Source organism: Sphaeramia orbicularis, chromosome 18, assembly GCF_902148855.1.
Source record: "Sphaeramia orbicularis chromosome 18, fSphaOr1.1, whole genome shotgun sequence".
NCBI lineage: Eukaryota > Metazoa > Chordata > Actinopteri > Kurtiformes > Apogonidae > Sphaeramia > Sphaeramia orbicularis.
The window spans coordinates 43110541-43134233 of NC_043974.1; the positions used below are offsets into that span (position 1 = coordinate 43110541).

General features: G+C 36.0%; 2 protein-coding genes across 3 annotated transcripts; one reads left to right on the forward strand and one right to left on the reverse strand.

Moving 5' to 3' along the window:
• The first annotated feature begins 141 nt into the window (after window positions 1-141).
• LOC115438631 (ubiquitin carboxyl-terminal hydrolase 47-like) lies at window positions 142-10719 on the forward strand. 2 transcript variants are annotated; one of them, XM_030162377.1, is made up of 12 exons: window positions 142-314; window positions 635-730; window positions 1503-1599; window positions 1711-1826; window positions 1909-1979; window positions 4678-4800; window positions 4895-4990; window positions 5520-5648; window positions 5799-5927; window positions 6715-6755; window positions 8832-8866; window positions 9713-10719. In XM_030162377.1, exons 2-12 carry the CDS (start codon window positions 673-675, stop codon window positions 10291-10293), a joined length of 1476 nt encoding a protein of 491 aa, XP_030018237.1. In that variant the 5' UTR covers window positions 142-314; window positions 635-672; the 3' UTR covers window positions 10294-10719. The 2 variants fall into 2 exon arrangements, with proteins under 2 accessions (XP_030018237.1, XP_030018238.1); XM_030162378.1 differs by having other exon boundaries at window positions 638-730.
• Window positions 10720-11116: 397 nt separating this feature from the next.
• On the reverse strand, window positions 11117-18567 carry LOC115438647 (probable E3 ubiquitin-protein ligase ARI5). The gene is made up of 4 exons (XM_030162403.1): window positions 18413-18567; window positions 16553-16653; window positions 15025-15198; window positions 11117-12809 (listed from the first exon to the last, which is right to left on the reverse strand). Exons 1-4 carry the CDS (start codon window positions 18492-18494, stop codon window positions 12357-12359), a joined length of 810 nt encoding a protein of 269 aa, XP_030018263.1. The 5' UTR covers window positions 18495-18567; the 3' UTR covers window positions 11117-12356.
• Window positions 18568-23693: the final 5126 nt, after the last annotated feature.

Here is a 23693-nt window from a genome sequence, read left to right on the forward strand (position 1 = left end):
TTATTAATCATCTCAAATTTTGGTCGTGGACACCAGCTTCCATTACATATCGAATGAGTGACAGTAAAAACTTTCCGTGTCGCAACAACATTCCTCCACATGAGTTCCATTTCTTTCTTTTCTCTTCTTACATCGAAGGTAAAGTCATTTACAGTTTCTCCTCTAACTCTGCGAATCAAACAAACAATTTAAACATATTTCTGATGGATAAACACATAACGTGGGCTGTCACATATAACTTTGAGCGGGTATTTATCGTGCTTTAATCAGTGTATTGAAAGTGAAAGTATGTGCAGGAGTCAGAAGAGCGGACGGTGAGTTTTATTCAGATTTACTGTTAAAAAAAACTAAAAGACACGTCGTTTTCTTCTTATCTTCACAGAGCGCATGCGTGGCTGAGTTTTGGCGTTTACTTTCATAGGTTTAGTTTCTGTCCGTGTTTCCGTGACAACATCTGTGTGTCCACTTATTAGTCACATGTTGAGTCGAAGTTTTGTGAAATTCTTTGTCTTTCACCTCCTGTCACATCTTCTCAGCCTCTTTTTGGTTTTTTAGTACTTTGTAAAATCCTGCATAAATGTAAAACTTAAATGTTTGTCCTCATGATATCATGTTTTGTTTTTTTTTTAACTAGAAGAAGTGGATGAATCCAAACATGAGAGAAGCAGATTGATGAATATGGATCATGATCTGGTAAAGACTTTCAAAGACAAACTCAGCACCCTGTCAGGTAAATATTATTATTATTATTATTATTATTATTATTATTACAAATGAACTATCAGATGAATGTGGAACTAAATGACCAAAGTGCTGTTTATCTGATGTTTTCAGTGTATATGATAAAATGTTATATACTGTTTTTTTTTTTGTTTGTTTTGTTTTTTTTCAGGTTTTTTTTTTTTTTATTTTATTCATGTCCTTCATCATTTTCTTCATTATTTTATGCATTTTTGTAAATTTTTTTATTTTTTTGTTGAATTTCTTCTTTTGCTTGATTATTCTCTCCATTTTGTTGTTTATTTTTGTCATTATTTTCTGTCTTTTTGTTTATTTTGATGATTATTTCTCCCAGTTTTGAATTATTCTACTCATTCATGAGACACCGCCCAGGTGGGCAAGAAAAATTATTTATATATATAGATATACATATCTATATATATATAAAAATTATCCAGTAGATTTGTAAATGCTGCAGTACACAGAACATGTAATTTTTTTTCTTTTGTCATTTAAGTTTTTTTTTGGTTTTCTCATATTTTCAAAATAACCAGCAACTTAAAAAAGCAGTCACAAAAATCCTAGAACATGTGAAGTGAATATATTGTAATAATGTACAGTCAGTATTTCATTAATTCACATTATTTCACAATTAAACCAGTGACTGAATCTACATTTATTACAGGTTATTCTGGGTGTTTTTTCTTCGTAGACCAGTGTTTGTGTGTGAATCCACAGACTCAGACCATGCGGAGCTCATTTCTTCTTGGTTCTGTTTTCAGATTATCATGGTCTGAGCGGTCCGGGTCTGACCTGTTACCTGAACAGCGTCCTCCAGGTTCTGTTCATGACTCCAGACTTCAGGGAGGCCATTCAAACGTCCGTTATTTGGCTTTTCTTACTCTGTTTTCCTTTATGTTACTGTTTGTGTTTTTTTTTTGTTTTGGTTTTTGTTTTGTTTTTTTCATTTCCTGTTGATTTGTGCCCCAGTTGCCGCTGGACGGACGTGGAAACCATCGACCCGTACCTGCGAGAACTGTTCGCTCATTTAGAGAAAAACCAGGCCAGAACACATCACATCGCTGCTACGTTAGCGATCACAGACGGTGAGTTTGGCACAGGACACGTTCTGCTGCTCAGGTTTTTACACTAAAGACTCACGTTTATCCTCGTTTATCGCCTTTTCAGTTTATAAGCAACGTGACGCGGCAGAATATTTAGAGAAAATCCTGTGTCTGACCAGTCCACAAGCATCCAAGGTAGGAAAACCAGTGACCGGACCAACCCCACAGCAGATTCATTTATCTGTTTTAATCATTTATCCAAATCCATCATCAGACTGTTTTAGTGTCTGGATTTAAACCCGTCAAACTGCTTCTGTTTCCCTGGAGACACCAAGACCTACCAGGATAAATACATGTTAAATATTTAAATAAAATAAACCAAAGCATCGCTGCTGCACCCACATACTTTCTTTAACCTTTTGGAACCGTTTTTAATACTTTAATACTTTTCCATTGGACATGTTCTATTAAAACACTGAACCTAAAATCACACAAAAGGAAAACATTAGATCCTTTACTGTTTTTCACCCAAAACATCTTGAAAGAACTATTTTTATAACTTCGAATGAACATGTAAAATTGAAAACTAATCCAAAAAATTATTACAAATTGAACTATTTACATGAAAATGCAGACGATGTTTCAGGCGTTGTTATAGGAAAACTACAGAATATACAATTGTTTACAAACAACTATTACAACTATGTACAACTATACAAAACTATTACAACTATTATAACTTTATACAATTATGTACAACTATTACAACTATATAAAACTATTAGAACTATTAGAACTTTATACAATTATGTACAACTATTACAACTATATAAAACTATTAGAACTATTAGAACTTTATACAATTATATACAACTATTACAACTATATAAAACTATTACAACTATATACAAATATATACAACTGTTTACAAAACAATCTGGTGTCACACTATGAACAAACATGTTCAGTGAACTATTTTTATTACTCACAAAATTATATACTACTATATACAACTATTATTACTTTGTACAATTATATACAACTATTACAATTATATAAAACTATATACAACTATTTACAAAACAATCTGGTGTCATAATATGAACAAACATGTTCAGTGAACCATTTTTATAAGTCACAAAATTATATACAACTATTACAACTATATACAAATATTTAGAACTGTATACAACTATTATAACTTTATGCAATTATTTACAAGTATTACAACTATACAACTATTTAGAACTATATACAACTATTAAGTATTTACAATTATATATGACTATTACTACTACATACAACTATTACAACTTTATACAACTATTTAGAACTGTATACAACTGTCATAACTTCATACAAATATATATAACTATTACTACTATATAAATGGTTATACAACTATTACTGTCAAGTTGTTCTGGTTTTGTTTGACTTTTTTTTTGTTTTGTTTTGTTTTGTTTTCCTGCTGTTTGCCCCAACTTGAAAAAAAAGGCTCAAACGTCTGGAGGAGGTTTGGGCAACTGGATTTCACTCGAAGGATTTCCAGGACGACTTTTCCTCTTTTTTTTTTTTCCTCTTTTATTAAGTTTCAGAGGCACAGGTCTTGGATCTTTAGGTGAAAAAACCTTTAACAATAAACAACACAAAACAAACAACAATTAATTGATTGATAAATACAAAATGCTATAAATACAAATTCACCATTATAGAAAAATAGGTATTTACATACAGATAAAATTACAATACAAAAATTGTTTAATTTAAATTGATTAACAAGAAATATAATAATATATAATATATTTAACAAATCTGAATAAATAGAATAAGCAAACAAAAAATCCAATTAATTACACTCAATTAACAATATTTAAATCCAACAAAATCACTACTTTAACTATAATTAACTGACATAATCAGGCAGCTGAAAACCTGTCCCAGGCAATTTACATTTAAAATACAATCATACCTAATATAAACCACAAATAAACCTACTAATTAACAAAAAACCACCCACACTTTAAACCCTGTTTGTGCTCCAGCGCACTCACACACAGCAGCACATTAATGAGACTATCATTTGATTATTTGATTATCATTTGATTTCATAAATAGTCTCACCGGCCGCCCCTCCGCAGTTTCCAAACGTCTCTCTCAGCAGTCTGAAGTTTGCAATAGGAGCCGCAGCGGCGTCTGCTCCGCCCTTTTACCAGTTGCTGCTTCAGTCTCATTGGAGACACCTGTAGCCTTTCAGCAGTGCATGATGGCACAGTGCACAGCTGAACTCACTGTGGTCTTGATTGATCTGACCTGTGCTGTGGCCTCTGAATCACACACATTTTTTTTTCCCTTTTCTCCATGTTTTCCTACAGTGCATTAAAACCAGTTTGACTTTACAATTACAACTATGTAAATGTATATGCAACTATCACAACTACATACAAGTATTTACAACTACTAAAACTATATACAATTATATACAACTATTACAACTATATAAAACTATATACAACTTTATACAACTATTATTACTGTACACAACTATTACAACTAAATACAACTATTTCTAACAACAATCTTGAGTCACCAGATGCCACCCATCTGGTTGTAGTTCACTTTTCCACCTTCCTTTACCATCTCTTTTTTCACTGAATGTGACGACAGTATTGGTGTAAATTCAGTTTGTGTTGTGTGTCATTAGTCTGGTTAGGGTTTGGTTTACTCAGTCTTTCAACACCACTGACTTCACAGTTTTACTTGAACATCTGCACTTTCACACATAGGTCCAGCTTGGCTCTGCCTATTGATCCATCGTCTTAACTCAGTTTGGGATTTGGACATGATGGTGCGTTCAGGGACTCCAAAAGGTTCAAATCTGGTCTATTTTTTGTAGATATTCAGAGGAGAACTGAATCACGTGACGATCTGCTCCAGATGTAAGGACAGGAATGAAGCCACCACTTGTTTTCGGGTTCTTCCTCTGTCTGTAGAAGAGTCACATCCAACCTACAGCGTGGTACAACACTGCCCTCTACAGTATTTATACATGAGTCGCATTAGGACGGAAAAGAGGGACGCTATGCATATTATGAATCCTGTTATGTTTAAAGGACAAAGGTCTGGACCAGTTCTTCAGAGGACAGACCGTCAGCGGAGACAATAAGATGTACTGCAACAACTGCCAGAAAAAGACAGACGCATTCATCGTGAGTGTTTTACCTCAGATTTACTGATTATATATACTCTACTCTACTCTACTCTACTTTACTCTACTCTACTATATAGTGGATATTATAATATTATTGCACAATTTCTTCTTATTATTTTGAATGCAGTCTGATTTAATGTAAAATAATGTAATCTAGTCTAGTCTAATCTAATGTAATCTAATTTAATCTAGTCTAGTTTAGTCTAATTTGATCCATTCTAATCTAATCTAATCCGATCCAATCTAATATACTCTAGTTTAGTCTAATCTGGTGTAATCTAATCTAATCTAGTCTAGTTTAGTCTAATTTGATCCAATCTCATCCAATCCAGTCTAATCTAATCTAATCTAATCTAATCTAATCTAATCTAGTTTATCTGAATTTGATCTAATCTAATTTGATGTAATCTACTCTAGTTTAGTCTAATTTAATCAAATGTAATCTAATCTAATCTAGTTTAGTCTGGTTTAGTCTAATTTGATCTAATCTAATCTAATCTAATCTTTTTTTTCTTGTCTTGGTCCAGAAATGTGAGCTCACTGGAACCCCAGATGTTCTGATTCTCCTGTTGAAGAGGTTTCACTTCGACTCCAAACTCATGCGCTTCGTCAAACTTCACCACGACGTTGACGTAACCCACACTTTACACATAAAGGTGTTGTTTTTTAAATTAATTCTACTGTAAACTATTTATTTTAATGTCGGTGAACACCAGCTCCTGGTTCAACACTGACATGTGCAGATGTCACATATTGAACCTTGAACTCATCATAGATGTTGACTTTGTGCTTTTCTTTTCCGTCAGGGCTGCACATATGAACTGTACGCTTTAATAAACCACTGTGGCAGTCTGACAGGAGGTCATTACACGGCTCGTATCAGGTCTTTTGACACTGGGGCCTGGTATGACTTCAACGACAACACCGTTCAACTGGCAAGGAGCAGAATTTATACACTTTTATTTAATATTTATGCTCTAATCCTCACAGAAATGAACAAAAAACACTTTAAAGTACATTAAATATACACTAATATAATATTCACACGGCAGACATTTTAGTCTGAGTTCATGATGTGAAGCTAATATGTTGCTAGCAAAACACTAATGCCATTTTAGAGCCATATATATTCAGGGAATCAACAAATAATCATCATTTTACCCTTTTCCTATTGATTAACAACTGAAAACATAGTGGATGAGGAAAATCTGGAATCATATCAGACCATGTTTTAAAGTAAAACAGCATCGTTAGCAAACATTAGCATCCAGCTACGTCTTAGCTAACATTACAGTTTGTAGTGTTACATGTTGCAACAAGAAAAAGTGCAAATGAATTATGGAAAATGTTTTTCAAACAGTTGATTTGGTGAAAACAAAGCAAGATAGTTTTCTATTTTCGAGTTAATTCCCACTTTTCTTACTACACCTTATAACCTTGTCAGACAGTCATGTTAGCTAACCGGTTGGATGCCAATGTAGTCGAATGTTGCTAATGGCTGTAACATGTTATTATAATCATTAGTTTTAGAGTTATTGTCTGGTTTACTTCTATATGATCAATATCTAGTGAATTGGTAGTGTTTTGTTGAATTTTCTACATTTCTGTGACTTTAACTATTATTTTGCCAACATTTGAGCTTCTGTCTTTGAACATATCAGATGACATTAGCTGCCGGGTGAATATTTTCTGTATTTACTGTGGTTTTATTTTCTGTTGCAGGTCGAACAACCGCTCTGTGAGGCTGGAAAAACCTCTGTGAGGTATTTGTATTTATTTATTTAGTTACAGGACAGTGTGTATTGGCATTAATTACAAAGAACAAGATGCATGCACCAGATTTAGCAGAGAAACTAATTTCCATCTGTTGTCCCAGACGAACGACTAACAGAACAAACATCACTTAGATTACAAAGTTCTAATATACTGGAAGAAAACTGTTAAAACATGACAGACAGAGGAAAGTCTGCTCAGACTGAACGGCCTCAGCCAAATACATGATGAATAAATAAATGATGAATAATTAATAAAAACTAAGTGTAAAAAAAAAAGTAAATAAATAAAAGTGATCAGCAGACTCTTTTTTTTTTTTTGCTTAATTTTTTGGCTGTGGATCCGTTCATAAATGTAATGTAAAACGCTCAGAGCTTAAATATGGACTTTAGGTAAAATATGTGAAGATTTTAAACACGGTAAATCCTCCATAGACAGACAGACAGACAGACAGACACAGACAGATAGATAGATAGATAGATAGATAGATAGATAGATAGATAGATAGATAGATAGATAGATAGATAGATAGATAGAGTGTAAATAGCTAAAAATAAGTTTGATTAAAAAGAAAGTAGAATGACTCCTATTAATATAAATAACATTTAATACAGTCAAATAACATACCATTATTCATATACTTATTCATGATTATAAACCATAAATTAAAGCTGAATCACATATTCTATACATGTTGTTAACTGTCTGATGGTTCTGGCTTTGAAAAAGTCAAACACATCATCATATGATTATTTCAGTGACTACATTTAAATACACAAGTATCTTTTTTTTGTTTTTATTCTGAAAAAGACACAAACCTGGTACAGACACATATGAAGGTTATTGATCCTAAAGAGGAAAATCACAATGAGATGATGATGTTTATCATTATTATTATTTTTCTATTGTTTGATTTTTTTTTAATTTGTGTATTGTTTATTATTTATTTATTTATTTTTGTTCCATATGTTTTGTATTATGTCTGTGTGTGAAATAAACTAACCTAAACCTAAAAATGTTATATTTAAAAGTATATAGTAATATAATAATAAAGATATATAATAATGATAAGCGTTTGACTTGAATAATGACAGTGAATATTCCTATGTTCCGCTTTATTTCTGATATTCTCATTCATTCCCTGATTAAAAATAGCCTTTTCTAAAGTTTCTGCTGATGTGGATGTGAACACAGTCTGACTCTCGTTTATTCTAACGTCCTCTAGAAAACATCAGCATTTCCATCACTGCTCACATGTGCAATTTTTAATATTTCATAATGTATATATAACTTATTTTAACTTATTTTATCTTAGAATACACTCATTTATTTATTATTGAAATCTATCATTTTTATGCTGTTTATTCTATGTATGTGTTTGCACTGAAAGAGCTGCTTTTTAAATCTCATTGTACATGTGTATAGTGACAATAAATGCATTCTATTCTGTTCTATTCTATTCTATTCTATTCTATTCTATCCTACATCCGTAAACCTGCTGATACCCTCGTTCGTAGTGTTTAACAGTAGGTGTGTTTTTCCTGCACTTTCCTTTTGGATCTTTGTCTCGACTTCAGCTGAGTGTAAACACATTTTCCAAAATCAGCTGTAAACACGTAAAATCCTCTGAAAACTGGACAAATATCATCTTATCAAACACATCTTTATCGCAAAAAAGCCTGATGTAGAATGGGCTTTTACATCGACCAAATATTGTCATATTGGGAATGAATGGGATTTTAGTTAAAGGAATACAGTCTGATAAAACTCCCATAATGCACTGGGTTTTACAGATATGAAAATCACGTCACATCTTTACACTCCAAGAAGCAAATCGACCAGTGTCTGAAACCTGTGTTTGATGCGTTAATACTAAACTAAAAAATGAGTAGTTGTTCTAAAAGTAGGAACCAACCACAGTGATTTTCCTCATTTTTGTCGATAATCACCAAAATAGAAGGAACATACTTGCACATCATCATCAGAAACATTTATCCATCTGTTTAATTTACTGATAATTCAATAATTTCTTTGTTTTTGTTGCATTATTTTCATGTTTAATCCAGATCCGGTACGCCTTATCTCCTCATGTACAAGAAAAGTAAGTTTACAGTTAGTTCTTCGTAGCCTTGTTCACTACTTCTGAACCTTTGCGTTTTTATTTAGTTCATGTACGTCAGGGATGTCAGACTCACTTTAGTTCAGTTCCACATTCAGCTAAATTAGATCCGCAGTGGACTGAACCAGTAAAATAATAACATAATAATATAAAAATAATGTCAACTCCAAACTTTTCTCTATGTTTTAGAGCGAAAAAAGTAAATTTACGTTATGAACAGGTTTCATCTACAAACTATCCTTTCAAAAGATTTGAATAACATGAACAAACTGAAAAAATAAGTGGAATTTTAACAACATTCTGCCTCAGTTTATCATTTACACATGTACATTATAACTTACAGATCACAGTGGATCTATAAATACACAAAACATTTAGTAACAGGCAGAATGTTCTTCAGATTTGTACTGACTTCTCTGAAGACATTTCAGGTTGTTCATATTTGTTCAAGTTATTCACATTTTTTCGAAATTATACTTTGTTTTAGTGTAAATACATGAAAATATTTACATTTACAAAGAGAAAAATTAGGAGTTGTCATTATTTTCATGTTATTATGATAATATTTTACTGAATGCCGCCCACTTGAGATTGAATTGGTCTGAATGTGGAACCTGAACTAAAGGGATTGTTAATATCTTTAATGTAATTTTTACCTTTCACAAATTCATCCCAAGGGCCGGACTGGACCCTTTGGTGGGCCGGATTTGGCCCCCAGGGTACATGTTTGACACCTGTGATGTACATCCTTAAAATACTCACGGTTGTCATTTTGTAAACCAGGCTGCCTCCAAACCTCCTTTTCTTTTATTTTCTTTCTCGTCAAAGAGAGAAAGTGTCCTGACCAATCAGAGGAGGAGGGCCGTGAAGTTCACTTTGCTGATTCAGAAAAACAGGAAGCAGCAGGGGGGAAGGCCACGCCCCCCAGACGTCATCCTCGACTCAGAGAGGGAGGCCGGAGCGGTGCAAAGCATGATGGTCCTGAATTGGAGGTGAGAGAGGACGGTTGGGTTCAGACGGTAACTCCGCAAAAGTCAAAACTCACAAAACCAGAAACGCGTACAAAACCAAAGAGTCCCTTAAAGTGGAGGGGGGAGAATCTGATGAAAAGTCCATGTGATTCTGAGGAGAGTTTCCTCAAGTGGAGCCAAGACTCACACAAAAACAGACTAAAACCTGAGCCCAGATCCACCTCTGGTACCAGACGGGACGTAAACGTGACAAAAACAGGGGACGATGTTGAAGGACACAGTGTTAAACACAGCAGAGAAACCCGACGGTTGTCTCCTCGCAACCCTGAGTTCAAGCCTCGGCTTCAGCCACTAGAGGGCGCCAGTAAAGGGACTACGACCAGACAGAAGGACAGAAGACGAGCAGAGAACACCCACAGAGGGCCCTGGAGGACATAAAACACAGGACTGTGGACACTACATCTGAGAAATGTCTGGTTTTTATTCAACTGCTGTCGTGTATTGTGAGTTTGTTATTGTTATAGATAAAAATGCACCACGTTAATGTTTTTATGCAGCTGTTCCGAAACACATTCCTGAATATTTACTAAAACTAGAGCTGAGGATGTACTTGTTTGGTGGATTTGTCGTATGACTCTTTTGTATTACTGAATATTCTGTAAATACTCCACTAGTTACATCAAAATTTTATTTTTCTTTCTTGTATTTTCGCATCTGAAGTTGAAGGACAGATACATTTCCTCATGTATTCTGTTTATATTTTCTATAAGTGAATTAATCGTCATTTCACCTGAATAATTGTGCAAAAAGAGGTCAACAGTTCTGTTTTTTATCAAGACCGATAATAAAAATACACGATAAAGCAATAATGTGTAATATTTCTGCATTGAAGATGTTCAGCTGCTGTACATTTATTGTTTTATTATGTTTTATTATATCTGTTTCAACAAGAACTCCCATGATCCCACACTACAACATGACATCATTGAATAATTTCTTTTTTTATTGTTTTGATTGAGAGACCCCTAGTGGCAGAAATTAGAGTGTTTAATTATTTTCCTTCTTAAGGAAATCTAATCATATTTTGGGACTTGCATAGAAGGTGTGAATGCTCCTTTGTAGCTTTAATACATTAATTATATCAAATTTTATTCTGAAATGACTGTGACTTTGTGTTGCATGTATTTTATAGTGTATTTCTGAACAAGCAGTACATGGTTATTGATGCAGCTGAAGGTGAAATATAAAACAGACATTAAAGGTTCAATATAACAAACTTTATTGATGCAGTTACTGGGAAAAAACAGAAGGAAGCTTCACCTGGAACAATAAAACAGTGGATTATAGAGGATTCTAAGAAATATAAGTGATATTTAATGTAATGATTTGCTTGACAACAGTGTAGATAAAGAGGATACAAACAAACATTACAACAGGCAGCTTTGGTGGTGGTAGCGTCTGTTTTCCTCTAATTAAAACATCTTCATTTTCTTATCTTTAACAATAGAAAATAGTTTATCTTGTCATTGATGCCATTTCACTTTCAACAACCAATAAAAACCAAGACAAGACGAACTGATACCGAACGTCAGCGATAATTGAGTGACTAAACCGGTAACTCATCATTCCAGGAACTGTAGAAACATCTACTGTACTATGTTTGGTGTTGGTCAAAATTAAAGGTATATGCTATGGCAGAATTATTACATTGTAATGAAATTGTTCTCTACATGTAATGGTAGTGTTTAATCATTAAGTTATTAAAGATGAACAATTAGCATAATGTTTAAGAACAAACTCTGGTTTTTAAGCCCTTACGTTTCCCAATAACAAACATTGCAATAGAACTCCACAGGTACCAGTGGAAGCATTAGATAGACTTTAGTAGAAACAATGTAAGTTTGAGACCTCCTCCCATTAAAACTGCTCCAAACTGGGTTAATTTTAGAGACATGGGTGTAGAAAATTCAGCCGAACGCCTAAAAAGGAGGTCTTAGCTTAACGGTATAAAAGGGAGATACAAAGTATTGTCAGTCAGTTGGTTCTCCAGAACTATTCAAGTGTTTGTTCAATAAACACTTCTGGATGGAACTTCTCCAGATTTTGTCTGTAGTGTGGTCAGAGTTAGAAAAACTGTTAATCATCATCAGAGGACCTGAAAACCACCTGAACCTGCAGTTATAACAGTTCATCTAAACCTGACCAAGCAGTCTACAGGTTCTGTGGATGGATGGATGGATGGTTGGTTGGATGGATGGATGGATGGATGGATGGTTGGTTGGTTGGATGGATGGATGGATGGTTGGTTGGTTGGTTGGATGGTTGGTTGGATGGATGGATGCAGTTACACTAATTGCTGTGATTATTCCCACATAACTCCCTGGAGGACCTGGCTAATTCCTGGAACACTGAAGGACTGAGTGACTGGAATGAGACTGTGACAGAAACACCTTGAACAGATCGTGGAAGCTTCCAAAAGGCCTTTAGCGTAGGGGTGTGGTTTAGTTTCGGCGCCACACCGGTATGGAAGTTTGTCTGGGGGCCACGCCACCGCTGCAGGGAACGTAGTACGAGCTGGTCTCCAGACATTTAGGCGTGAGCTTCAGACACACGAAGCAGAACTCCACCTGACAGCGAGGACAGAGGATGTTCTTGCAGCCGGTTTTGTCGTGCTCCACCTTCTGTCCACAGGTGGGACAGGCCCGGATGGAGGGGACCTCGCCGACCCCCTGCACTTGGTTGAGGATGGTGGTCTTGCAGTTCTTGAGCAGCTGCAGTTCGTGGTTGGTGCAGCCGTCGTTGTCGCAGCGGTCGGAGCGAGGAGCTCTGCCTTTCCAGGGCTTCAGACACTGCCAGCAGAACTGACAGGCCTTCTGGTCGGATTTACAGATGGTGCACTCCACGCACAGGTTGGTCAGGTCGTCCCTCTCTATGTAGGATTTACAGCCAGGACACTGGAGGAGACAGAGGAGCAGCACTAAACACCACAGAAGAACAAAGCAGACAGGACGTGTGTATGTGCTGTGAACCCTCTGGTGTCCAGGGGCCTCATGTACAAAGGCTGCGTACGCACAAAAACGTGGCATACGCCCTTTTCTACGCTCACGTTCAGATGTACAAAGAGTGACATGACCGTGGAAATGTGAGGTGCTCCACTCCAACTCCACAGCTGGCGTTTGCATGTTTCTAGTGCTGTGGAACCACTGGTGACACTTAGAGGTGACACTGGGAAACTGTTAAGAACGTGACAAAGGTCATTCCTCTGATTGATGTGCACATCAGAGATACACAGAAGAACAATGAACACACCAGCACGTCATCCTACTGCCACAGCAGCACCCCCCCACACATACAAGAACCGGACCCTGGACCCATCAGTGCCAATCCTGCCATCTGAACAGGATGGGATTTCAACCACATGAAGAGACAAGGACACAGAACTCACTTGTTGATAAATGTATTCAATGTAATATTAATGTTTGTGGGAACATTTATTAGTCGGTCCAGGCGCTCATTGATGCCACCGATTGCCCCCATGATGTCCAGCTTGTGACTCGGGTGAGCACGGGTTAGGACACGGCCAAGGACGGGCACCAGCTGTCTGCTGGACCGGAGGAAACCCACGGTCTGTGACAGGAGGCTGGGACTGCATCTGACCGTCCTCTGAGTGTCTTTTGGGAAATCATAAATGGAATAATTAAACACAAGTCGAAGTCTTTGGTTTCCTCTTTGACATTCTGGCATGATCACGCATGAACCTTTATCTAGTTTAGCTGTGATCAGACTGTGTATGACCCATAGAATGAACTCATGTGTGACTTACACTAATACTAAACCTATATTTACCTTGGGGCTGATCCCAGTCAGTCCTGTCAGACCAGTGTCAGACCAGTGTCAGACCAGTGTCAGACCAGTGTCAGACCAGTGTCAGACCAGTGTCAGACCAGTGTCAGACCAGTGTCACCCACAGTAGTGTCAACTCTTTCCTCAAACGGCCTGAGTTCATCCTCTTTTCTTCTTCCGCCTGTTTTGGCCTGCTGTTCACGTCCACCTTGACGTCATGTGATCATGCAGACAGGGGAATCCCAGAGGGAATCCCACCTGCAGACCTGGTTTATGCTGATTTGCATATTTAAATGTGGGTGTGGAGAAGGAGGAGTCAGGTACTCCAACGTATGCGCTCAATTCCACGCTGACTGGGATGTACAAAGGAAGTGTGCATGGATTCAGGCGTACGCACAGTTTTGTTCATGTGGATTTTTTTGTGCGTGCAGACTTTTCTGGATTTAAGTGTACATCAGGTTTCAGTATGAAATCCACGCAAGTCTTTACACATGAGGCCCCAGGTGAGCATTTTATACACACTCTGGACTTTGTCTTAGAAAAGCTCATATTTTTCACCATTTGTATTAAGTTAGAATTCAAAAGTTGTTATTTTTGCATGACTTTTTAAATTCGGACCCACACTGCAAAAATCTAAATCTTACCAAGTGTATTTTTCTCATCTCTAGTTAAAATATCTCATCACACTTAAAATAAGACAGAATCACCTAAAGAGTAATTTTTCAGTGAGATATAAGAACTGATTTTTAGACAATAGATCTGGAAAATGTTATTTCAAGAAATCTTACCAAGATCATTTTCACTTGTTCCATTGGCAGATTTTTTTTTTTACTTAATTCAAGCAAAACAATCTGCCAATGGAACAAATGAAAATTATCTTGGTAAGATTTCTTGAAATAACATTTTCCAGATCTATTGTCTAAAAATCAGTTCTTAAATCTCACTGAAAAGTTCCACTATAGGTGATTCTGTATTATTTTAAGTGTGATGAGATATTTTAACTAGAGATGAGAAAAATACACTTGGTAAGATTTAGATTTTTGCAGTGCAGCCATTAAAATCAGCACATTAATAAACAATGTTAATTCACTACACTAACACCCTTCTACCAAGTGAGTACTTACAATAACAACAATAGACCTAGCACAAAAAATACATGATGAAATACAAAAAAAAAAAAAGTAAAAACAAACTGAAAAATATTTAGACATTACTACACTACTGTGCAGATTCAGTGGTTTAGGTGATACAGGACCTCTGTGGGCCGGACACCGGAGGGTTAAAGGACTCTGTCACACGTCTGTGTCTGAGGGTGAATAAACTCACTGTCTTGTATTCACAGTACTCGGTGGCCGCCATGCGAGCGATGTTTTCTTCGAAGTACTGCATCTCTTCATTGGTCAGCACCGCCAGCCTGCGCACCTCTGAATACGCCCAGACTTCATCACACCTCTGCAGGGTTCCGTCCTTCAGAGCCGGGCACTTGAACTTATACTGACCCTGAAATTGGACCGAAGACACAGGTTAGAGCTCAGCACCGTCAAACAGAAACATAAGTCATGAAAGGAAATCAATATAAACGATGGAAAAGTGTTTGAATGAATTATCAGAACAACTGCAGAACAACATATAAATATGAAGCATGAGCTCATTCACTTTAATTTGATCTTTTAGTTTTTGTCCAGTTCTGTTTTTTTGTTTTGTGTTGTGTTGTTTTCATCACCACCTTCAGCAGGATCATCTTTTCTATGTGTTATCGTCCCAGAAAATGAAGACTGAAGTTACATTTGATGTAAAAATTAAAATAAAAAAACTTCTTCCTTTCATATGAATTGTAACAAACATGATGAGCGTATACAACACACCACAGGTGTTTTCTCAGACTGCAGCGGAAGCTCAGCTTCACCTGAAATGACTCAGATTAAATGGTTAAATATGTACTGTTGTGTTGACATTTCATTGACTCCAAATGTGTTAGAACACGTTCATCTCACAGACGAGTTCGTTCAGAATCAGCTTTATCACAGATCACAGACTGGATGTTGTTCACTTCTCCTCCATTCCCATGTCTGTGTTTTCTCCTCCATCTCTGCTCAGTGCATTTGTCCGCAGACGCTCAGCGTCCATGCACTTCAGTGGTTCTGAGTGGAACTGGTTTTTCCTTGTCTAAAAACTGGACGGTCATTGGATAAATGCCACGATGTTGTCCCGCCCCCAGACGCTCAGCGTCTCTGGGGGTGAATGGAGCTGTGGGCGGAGCTCGGCCGGGCCAGACACTGAGCTTCTACGTGCTGATTGGAGGATCAGTCGAAAGGCTGAATCTCGTTTGATTGACAGCTGTTTTCAGATCTGCTCCTTCTCTGACACAGTTCAGTTTAAAACCGTCACACGTTCTGCTGTGAAATCACAGAAACCAAATGAACTGTTCATTTTTTGCACTGTAAATAAAACGCACTCATTGGACTTCCTTGTTTCAATTTAACATAATTTCAACGTTTTCTTGTTTCAATTACATAATTTAATCATTTCTTGTTTGAGTTTAATATTGTTTTGTAGATAGTTATTGTTTAGTAGATAGTTACTGACCATTTTCTTAAAAAGGAACGGAGGGCCGAATTTATGTTTAAATAACTTGACTGTTTTTTTGATGTAAGCCGACAATGAGCTTCTCCTGTCTGAAAGACGAGCAGCCGCCACTGGAATACAGATACATGAAACCTGTACCTGTGTATTTACACTTTATTTACTGTGTGTGTGTGTGTGTGTGTGTGTGTGTGTGTGTGTGTGTGTGTGTGTGTGTGTGTGTGTGTGTGTGTGTGTGTGTGTAGGTGGACCTGTGGCTGTGCTGACGTACCTTGTCCAGGAGGCTGCGACACCAGGCGGTCAGAGACTGTGGAGTGACCGCATGACCACAGGACATCTGAGCCCGCAGACACAGGTCACCTTCATCTGGAGCTGAGGAGGACGGAGAGAGAGGACACATCCAACATCAGACATCCAACATCTACTGATAATTTAATTTAATTTAATGTTGATAATCTTTGACATGTCCCAGACTCAGATAGAAAACAGTGGTCCAGTCCTCCACTGTGTATTTTATCCTCCTGAGACCCAGCAACACATTTTTGTCCTCTGTAGTGGACAAGAGTTTCATAGCTTTACTTAAAATAAATAAATAAATAAAAACATCCACTGAAAAGGACATTATGGAAAAAAAAAAGAAGAAATGTATTTGAAAAAACTGTTGCATCATGCAGTTTCTGCGGTGGCCCAGAGGTGCAACAGGCCAAAAAATTATCCACTAGACAAAAAAAAATTATCCACTATAAGAAAAAAAAGAGAACAGCCTAAAAAAAAATATCCACTAGATGTAAAAAAAAAAAAAAAAAAAAAAAGTCCCCTATAAGAAAAAAAAGAGACCAGCCAAAGGACATTTTGTGGAGATAAAGATGTCAGCCATGTTCTTTTTTTTTTTTTCTTCTAGTGAATAATTTTTTGGGCTAGTAGATAATTTTTTTTGCCTGTTCTCTTTTTTTTTCTTTTAGTGGATAATTTTTTTGGCTGGTCTCTTTTCTTTCTTATAGGGGATTTTTTTTTCATCTAGTGGATAATTTTTTTAGGCTGTTCTCTTTTTTTTCTTATAGTGGATAATTTTTTTAGGCTGCTCTTTTTTTTCTTGTAGTAGATAATTTTTTTCATCTAGTGGATAATTTTTTTAGGCTGTTCTCTTTTTTTTCTTGTAGTAGATAATTTTTTTCATCTAGTGGATAATTTTTTTAGGCTGTTCTCTTTTTTTTCTTATAGTGGATAATTTTTTTAGGCTGCTCTTTTTTTTCTTGTAGTAGATAATTTTTTTCATCTAGTGGATAATTTTTTTAGGCTGTTCTCTTTTTTTTTCTTATCGTGGATAATTTTTTTTAGGCTGCTCTCTTTTTTTTTTTCTTGTAGATAATTTTTTTCATCTAGTGGATAATTTTTTTAGGCTGTTCTCTTTTTTTTCTTATAGTGGATAATTTTTTTAGGCTGCTCTTTTTTTTCTTGTAGTAGATAATTTTTTTCATCTAGTGGATAATTTTTTTAGGCTGTTCTCTTTTTTTTCTTGTAGTAGATAATTTTTTCATCTAGTGGATAATTTTTTTAGGCTGTTCTCTTTTTTTTCTTATAGTGGATAATTTTTTTAGGCTGCTCTTTTTTTTCTTGTAGTAGATAATTTTTTTCATCTAGTGGATAATTTTTTGGCCTGTTGCACCTCTGGGCCACCGTAAGTTTCCACTTAAGGCAGTTATTTAATGTAAAATGGTGAAAATGTTTACTTACTGGGTCTCAGGAGGATATGGAAAATATGTCATATTTTATGTAGGTTGTTTTTTTGTTTTTTTTAATAAAACAAATAGCTTTACATATTCAGGGTGACATTTAAAGGTTCTGAGCAGAGCTGAAGTGGTTTTGGAGATTTATGCAGGAAAAAAATATTCAAATATCCTGCTTTAATAGCAGTGCAGTGTACATGTGTGTGTAAAATAGACCTGTGAGAAAAACTGACATAAGTTTAATAAGGATCAACTAATCTAAGCCTAAACCTGAGGGGTCACTAAGGGTTAAAAACTCTGCACACAGACCTTTAATGACACTAACTGGTGCAAACACGTGCCCAGCTGCAGAAGTGGTGCTTATTATGCAGAATAAATCATGTCAGAAATGGGGTTTTACTCACGAAACGGGTCCAGATCATCGGGTCTGTTGACGAACACCAGGGTGCTGTCGTTGCGGTCGTATGTCTTCTCCTCCTGATTCATTTTGTCGTCTTCTACCCCTGGACTCACGACTTAACACCAACAGCGACTGCAGACTTTCAATTTCTATTTGATTTTACAGAAAGTCACGTGAACGCATCATCTGAATTCCCCCTGAAAACCCTTCTGTTTGTCCGGATGTTTATTTACACAAGACGAGTTAAAAGTGAAAGAAACAGCTGTTAAGCATAAAAACACTGGCATCAGATCATTTATAATTATATCAAGACTAGATTAGGACTTTGCATTTATGTTCAGTTTATTATTTTAACAATAAATGTAGGTATTATAGATACTTAAAGCTGAATAAAAACATTACAAATGAAGTCATAACTATAAATGTCATAATAATCTGTTCAGTACATCTGCTAATATAAAGAAGGAGATAATAATAACATCATTTAAAATCTATTTTTATTTCCTCCTTGTGCATTCCAGCTCGACAGAGACTGAACACACCCTGCATGTGACCATCATAAACAACAGAAAAACACACAAGCTAAACTATAGGGAAATGAGAAACAGGAGAAACTGTATTTAAGGTCAAAACAAGTCAAAGTTTTATTCAATACAGAAAAGAAAAGGCTTCAACTCTTCCACTGAGAGGGAAATAAGACTTTTTTTTTTTTTTTTTTTTTTTTTTTTTTTTTAACAAGTGGCCCTGGTGTCATCTTAAAAAATAAAAAAATCCAACTTTATTGGAAATATATATGAATACAAAACATAGAAATTTTGAACAAATATCCAGATGTCAAAAGGAAAAAGCATCTATATATCTATATCAAATAAATTAAAATAATGTAGACTTAGAGACACAAAGAAGAATAAACAAATAATAATAGTAAAAATAAAATATACAGATCGAAGACAAATGAATAAATAAATAAATACATACATACATCAGCGAGTAAGTTCAGTCCATTTTAAAGAATTCTTCATAAATTGGGGGAAATAAGACATAAATAAATATAAAACATGAATGAAGCACCAGATTTGACCTCTAACCCATAAATATAACAGGTTAAAAATGGATAAAAGTTACAGTTATTTAAAAAGAAAAGCAGAAAATGTAGAAACACTGACTTTTATTGCTGTGTTGGTGCCCCTCCTCCGCCCAGAAACAAAAGTGAAAGTATCCTCAGTTCAGACAGTCAACACCCTGAGGGTCAGAAGTCACTCACAGACGATACAGGAGAGTTTACAGACGCACTTCAGGACAAAACAGCAGAAAAATGGGCAAAATCTACCAGGTGGTGGTGATCGGGTTCAAAGGAGAGAAACTGACGATAGATCTGTGCAACACAGAGGAGCAGATGAAGAGCATGACGGTCCTGCAGCTGAAGGAGAAGATCTTCGTCAAGTTTCCAAACAATGCAGGTAAACATATGGATGTCGAACACATATTGTCTTTGAGGGGCCACAGTCAGTCCAGTTGGATCTGAAGTGGGTAAAATAATAACATAATGACCTAGAAATAATGACAACTCCAAAGGTTTCTCTTTGTTTTACTGCAAAAAAAAAAAAAACATTAAATTTTAAAAACAATTACATTTGCAAATGATCCACTCAAAGAAGATGTGAATAACCTGAAAAAAAAAAAGCGATTTCTGTAGAAAAATAAGTGTAATTTGAACAATATTATGCCTCAACTTATCATTTCTACATGTGCATTACAGGTCAGATCTACAAACACACAAACCATTCAGTAACAGGCAGAACACTGTTAAAATGTATTTAATTTTCTTTAGACATTTTAGGTTGTTCATATTTATTCAGGTTATTTTATTTTTATTTTTAAAGGATAGTTTGTAAATGTAAATATTTTCACAATTTAATGTTATTCTTTTCCACTAAAACAAAGAGAAAAATTTGGAGTTATTTATAGGCTTAATGTAATTTTTTTTTTTTTTTCACATTAAACCAAGTAGAAAATTTTGAGTCATTATTCACATGTAATTATGTTATTATTGCCCTGCCCACCAAAGGGGAGGCAAGGGTTAATGTTTTTGGTTCGGTTTGTTTGTTTCTTTGTTTGTTTACACTCTAGTAAAACTATTGGTTGAATTTGTACCTAATTGGGTTTATAGATTACCAGTGACCCAGAATAGACCTGATTACATTTTGGAAAAAGTCGATCAAAATGACATTTTTTTGTGAATTTTTTAAATCTTTTTTTTTCCCATTTACTTATAATGGGGGAAATTTCAAATGTCTATAAAACCATACATTTTGTTTCAGTTTACTTCAGACTTGGCACATACAGGGTGGGGAAGCAAAATGTACAATATTTTGAGGCAGGGATTGAAAGACAGTGTATGACCAATTAGTTTATTGAAAGTCATGAGAATTTATTTGCCACAAGAAAACTGACATAATAGAAAATGTTTTTATTCTATGTGTCCTCCTTCTTTCTCAATAACTGCCTTCACACGCTTCCTGAAACTTGCACAAGTGTTCCTCAAATATTGGGGTGACAACTTCTCCCATTCTTCTTTAATAGTATCTTCCAGACTTTCTGGTAATAGTTTTGCTCATAGTCATTCTCTTCTTTCCATTCTAAACAGTCTTTATGGACACTCCAACTATTTTTGAAATCTCCTTTGGTGTGACGAGTGCATTCAGCAAATCACACACTCTTTGACGTTTGCTTTCCTGATTACTCATATGGACAAAAGTTTCTGAAAAGGTATGGATAATAGTGTTAGGTATGATTATGACATCAATATATGTTTGGGTTCAAAACAACTGACGTAGTGCCTGCTGAGAAAAAACAACTAAATGTTCATTGTACATTTTGCTTCCCCACCCTGTATGTATATAGAGGTAATTGATATGCTGACGTCAGCACACGCATAGACATGATGACATCAGCTGGATCGATGCCAAAAGCTACAATACATGTGAGGGGCGGGGCTTGTTGTCCCTGGAACCACTTGTTTTACTTGACATCACATTTGACTGAATGTGGAACCTGAACTAAAACGAAAACACTCATGATGATTAATATCGTAGCAAATTTAAGAGCAAATTTATCCTGTGGGCTGAAAACTGCGTCACCAAAGAATAACTTCACCAGCCGCCACTGGTTTGGACCAGTGTGAGGAGCAGAAAGAGCAGATATTTCACATATTTCATGTCAGATGTCTGCAGTAACGACTGTGTATCTGATAAGTGAAGGATGCCTGTGGTTTGTGTTTGTTGAACTGTGTTTGTTTCTTCAGAACTAGAAAACATCCGTCTGATCTTCACTGACAAATGTCTGGACGACGACTCAACGCTTCTGTCCACGTATGGAGTCCAGCACATGTCCGTCATCCAAATGGTGATCAAGGTTCCAGGAGGACTCCTGGTCTGAGTGATCCAGTTCCTGGAGGACTTCTGGTCTGAGTCATCTGGGTTCTTGAAGGACTCTTGGTTTGAGTGATCCGGGTTCCTTTAGGACTCCTGGTCTGAGTGATCCGGGTTCCTTTAGGACTCCTGGTCTGAGTGATCCGGGTTCCTGAAGGACTCCTGGTCTGAGTGATCCGGGTTCCTGAAGGACTCCTGGTCTGAGTGATCCGGGTTCCTGAAGGACTCCTGGTCTGAGTGATCCGGGTTCCTGAAGGACTCCTGGTCTGAGTGATCCGGGTTCCTGAAGGACTCCTGGTCTGAGTGATCCGGGTTCCTGAAGGACTCCTGGTCTGAGTGATCCGGGTTCCTGAAGGACTCCTGGTCTGAGTGATCCATCTCATCCTGAACCAACTTCCAGAGGTCCTGGTGTGACGCCTGTTCTGCTGAAATGTTCCTCCATGTTTCTGATCACTTGAACTAAAACACAAATGTTTCACCAACTGCTTCTTCTAATTCAGTGGGCGATTTTCTGTCGTTAAATAAAGCGATGTTCATCAGTCATAAACTTTCACTTTATTTTTATTGTTTTATTAACTCTTCAAGACCTAGTTCTACTGTTGTGGCAGTTCCGATTAACTTTTTTCTTTTTTTTACCTTTCTCAAGTGATTTATCACCATTTATTCTAATATTTTGCTCTGTATTTTGCATTTTTAAGTGAAAATTAGGTATTTTCCTATATTTATGTTGTGACCATTGAGATATCCATAAAAGCTCAGATTAAAGTTGAGGGTTATTATGTAAAAAACAGACAAAATTGAAGAAAAAGTTACTTTTTCAGTCCAGTCTCTCATAAACTGAACATAAACCCAGTGTGTCCGTCCACTGTCACTGATCCAACTCTATGGGTTTTACTGGTGAATCAGTGTTGTAGAAGATGACAGTGTTTCCACGGTAACCATGGAGCCTCTGAACGTCCAAAAGGGGTCATATCTGATGACCGTGAAAAGACGACAAACTGTATTTTACACCAAATATTGACATGTATAGATAGAATGAGTGGATGATCAGGTATTAAACAGTTACGTCAGTGGATGGTTCAGGTTAAAGGTGGATGTTTGGGTCTTTTATGGGTTAAAATGTAAAGCAGTGGAGTTTTCCTTCAAACATACACACTGTGAAAATACTACATTACAAATAAATGTTACCATTAAGTAACAATGTGTGTCATCAAATTGTCAATGTGTTGTTTTTTACTGTTAAAATATGATGTTTGTGGTTCATTTTACGACTGCACGTGTTTGAGGTCATTTCAACGATATCCATAAAACTTGAATGACTCCCTCCAGTGCAGAGTCATGATGAACCTCAGTCTATGTCGATATAAAAGTGTATAAACTGAAGTTACGTTGCATCAGGTCAGGTCTGAGTCTGATTTACGATCATATAAAAGATGGATGAGATACAATGTGAGTTTCCAGGTTGATACTGACATGAAAAACAGCTGCAGAAAGAGAATGAAGAGAGGAAACATAAAAAGGTCTGTTTAACCTTTTCATGCAATTATGAGAACCTTGGTCACAATATTTATGTGTTTTTATTGCTGTATAGGCATGAAAAAAAACATGCGATTTAGTTTTTTTTTTTTTTTTTTAAGGAGTTGCAAAACTGTCCACTCAGCATTTAATTTTTCAAACAAAGAAACATGTATTTAAAACCTAATATCAGAAAGTGATATAGAAAAGTATGCAATAAAAACATTTTTAATGTTGCTAATCAGATGTTTTCCTACATTTTAACATACGCTAATACTAGTTATTATTCATTTCATGGAGATAATTTGCAAAAAAAAAAAACCTGTTTTGTTTGTTGAT

Excerpts from the sequence above, each read along its gene's own strand:
- LOC115438647 (XM_030162403.1), bottom strand. The coding sequence starts at position 18,494 with ATGAATCAGGAGGAGAAGACATACGACCGCAACGACAGCACCCTGGTG. Across the intron at positions 15,199-16,552 it reads GTCGCAGCCTCCTGGACAAG|GGTCAGTATAAGTTCAAGTG; the intron begins GTACGTCAGCAC and ends GTCCAATTTCAG. Across the intron at positions 12,810-15,024 it reads AGTACTGTGAATACAAGACA|TGTCCTGGCTGTAAATCCTA; the intron begins GTGAGTTTATTC and ends TGTCTCCTCCAG.
- LOC115438631 (XM_030162377.1), top strand. The coding sequence starts at position 673 with ATGAATATGGATCATGATCTGGTAAAGACTTTCAAAGACAAACTCAGC. Across the intron at positions 1,600-1,710 it reads TTCAGGGAGGCCATTCAAAC|TTGCCGCTGGACGGACGTGG; the intron begins GTCCGTTATTTG and ends TTTGTGCCCCAG. Across the intron at positions 6,756-8,831 it reads GCTGGAAAAACCTCTGTGAG|ATCCGGTACGCCTTATCTCC; the intron begins GTATTTGTATTT and ends TGTTTAATCCAG.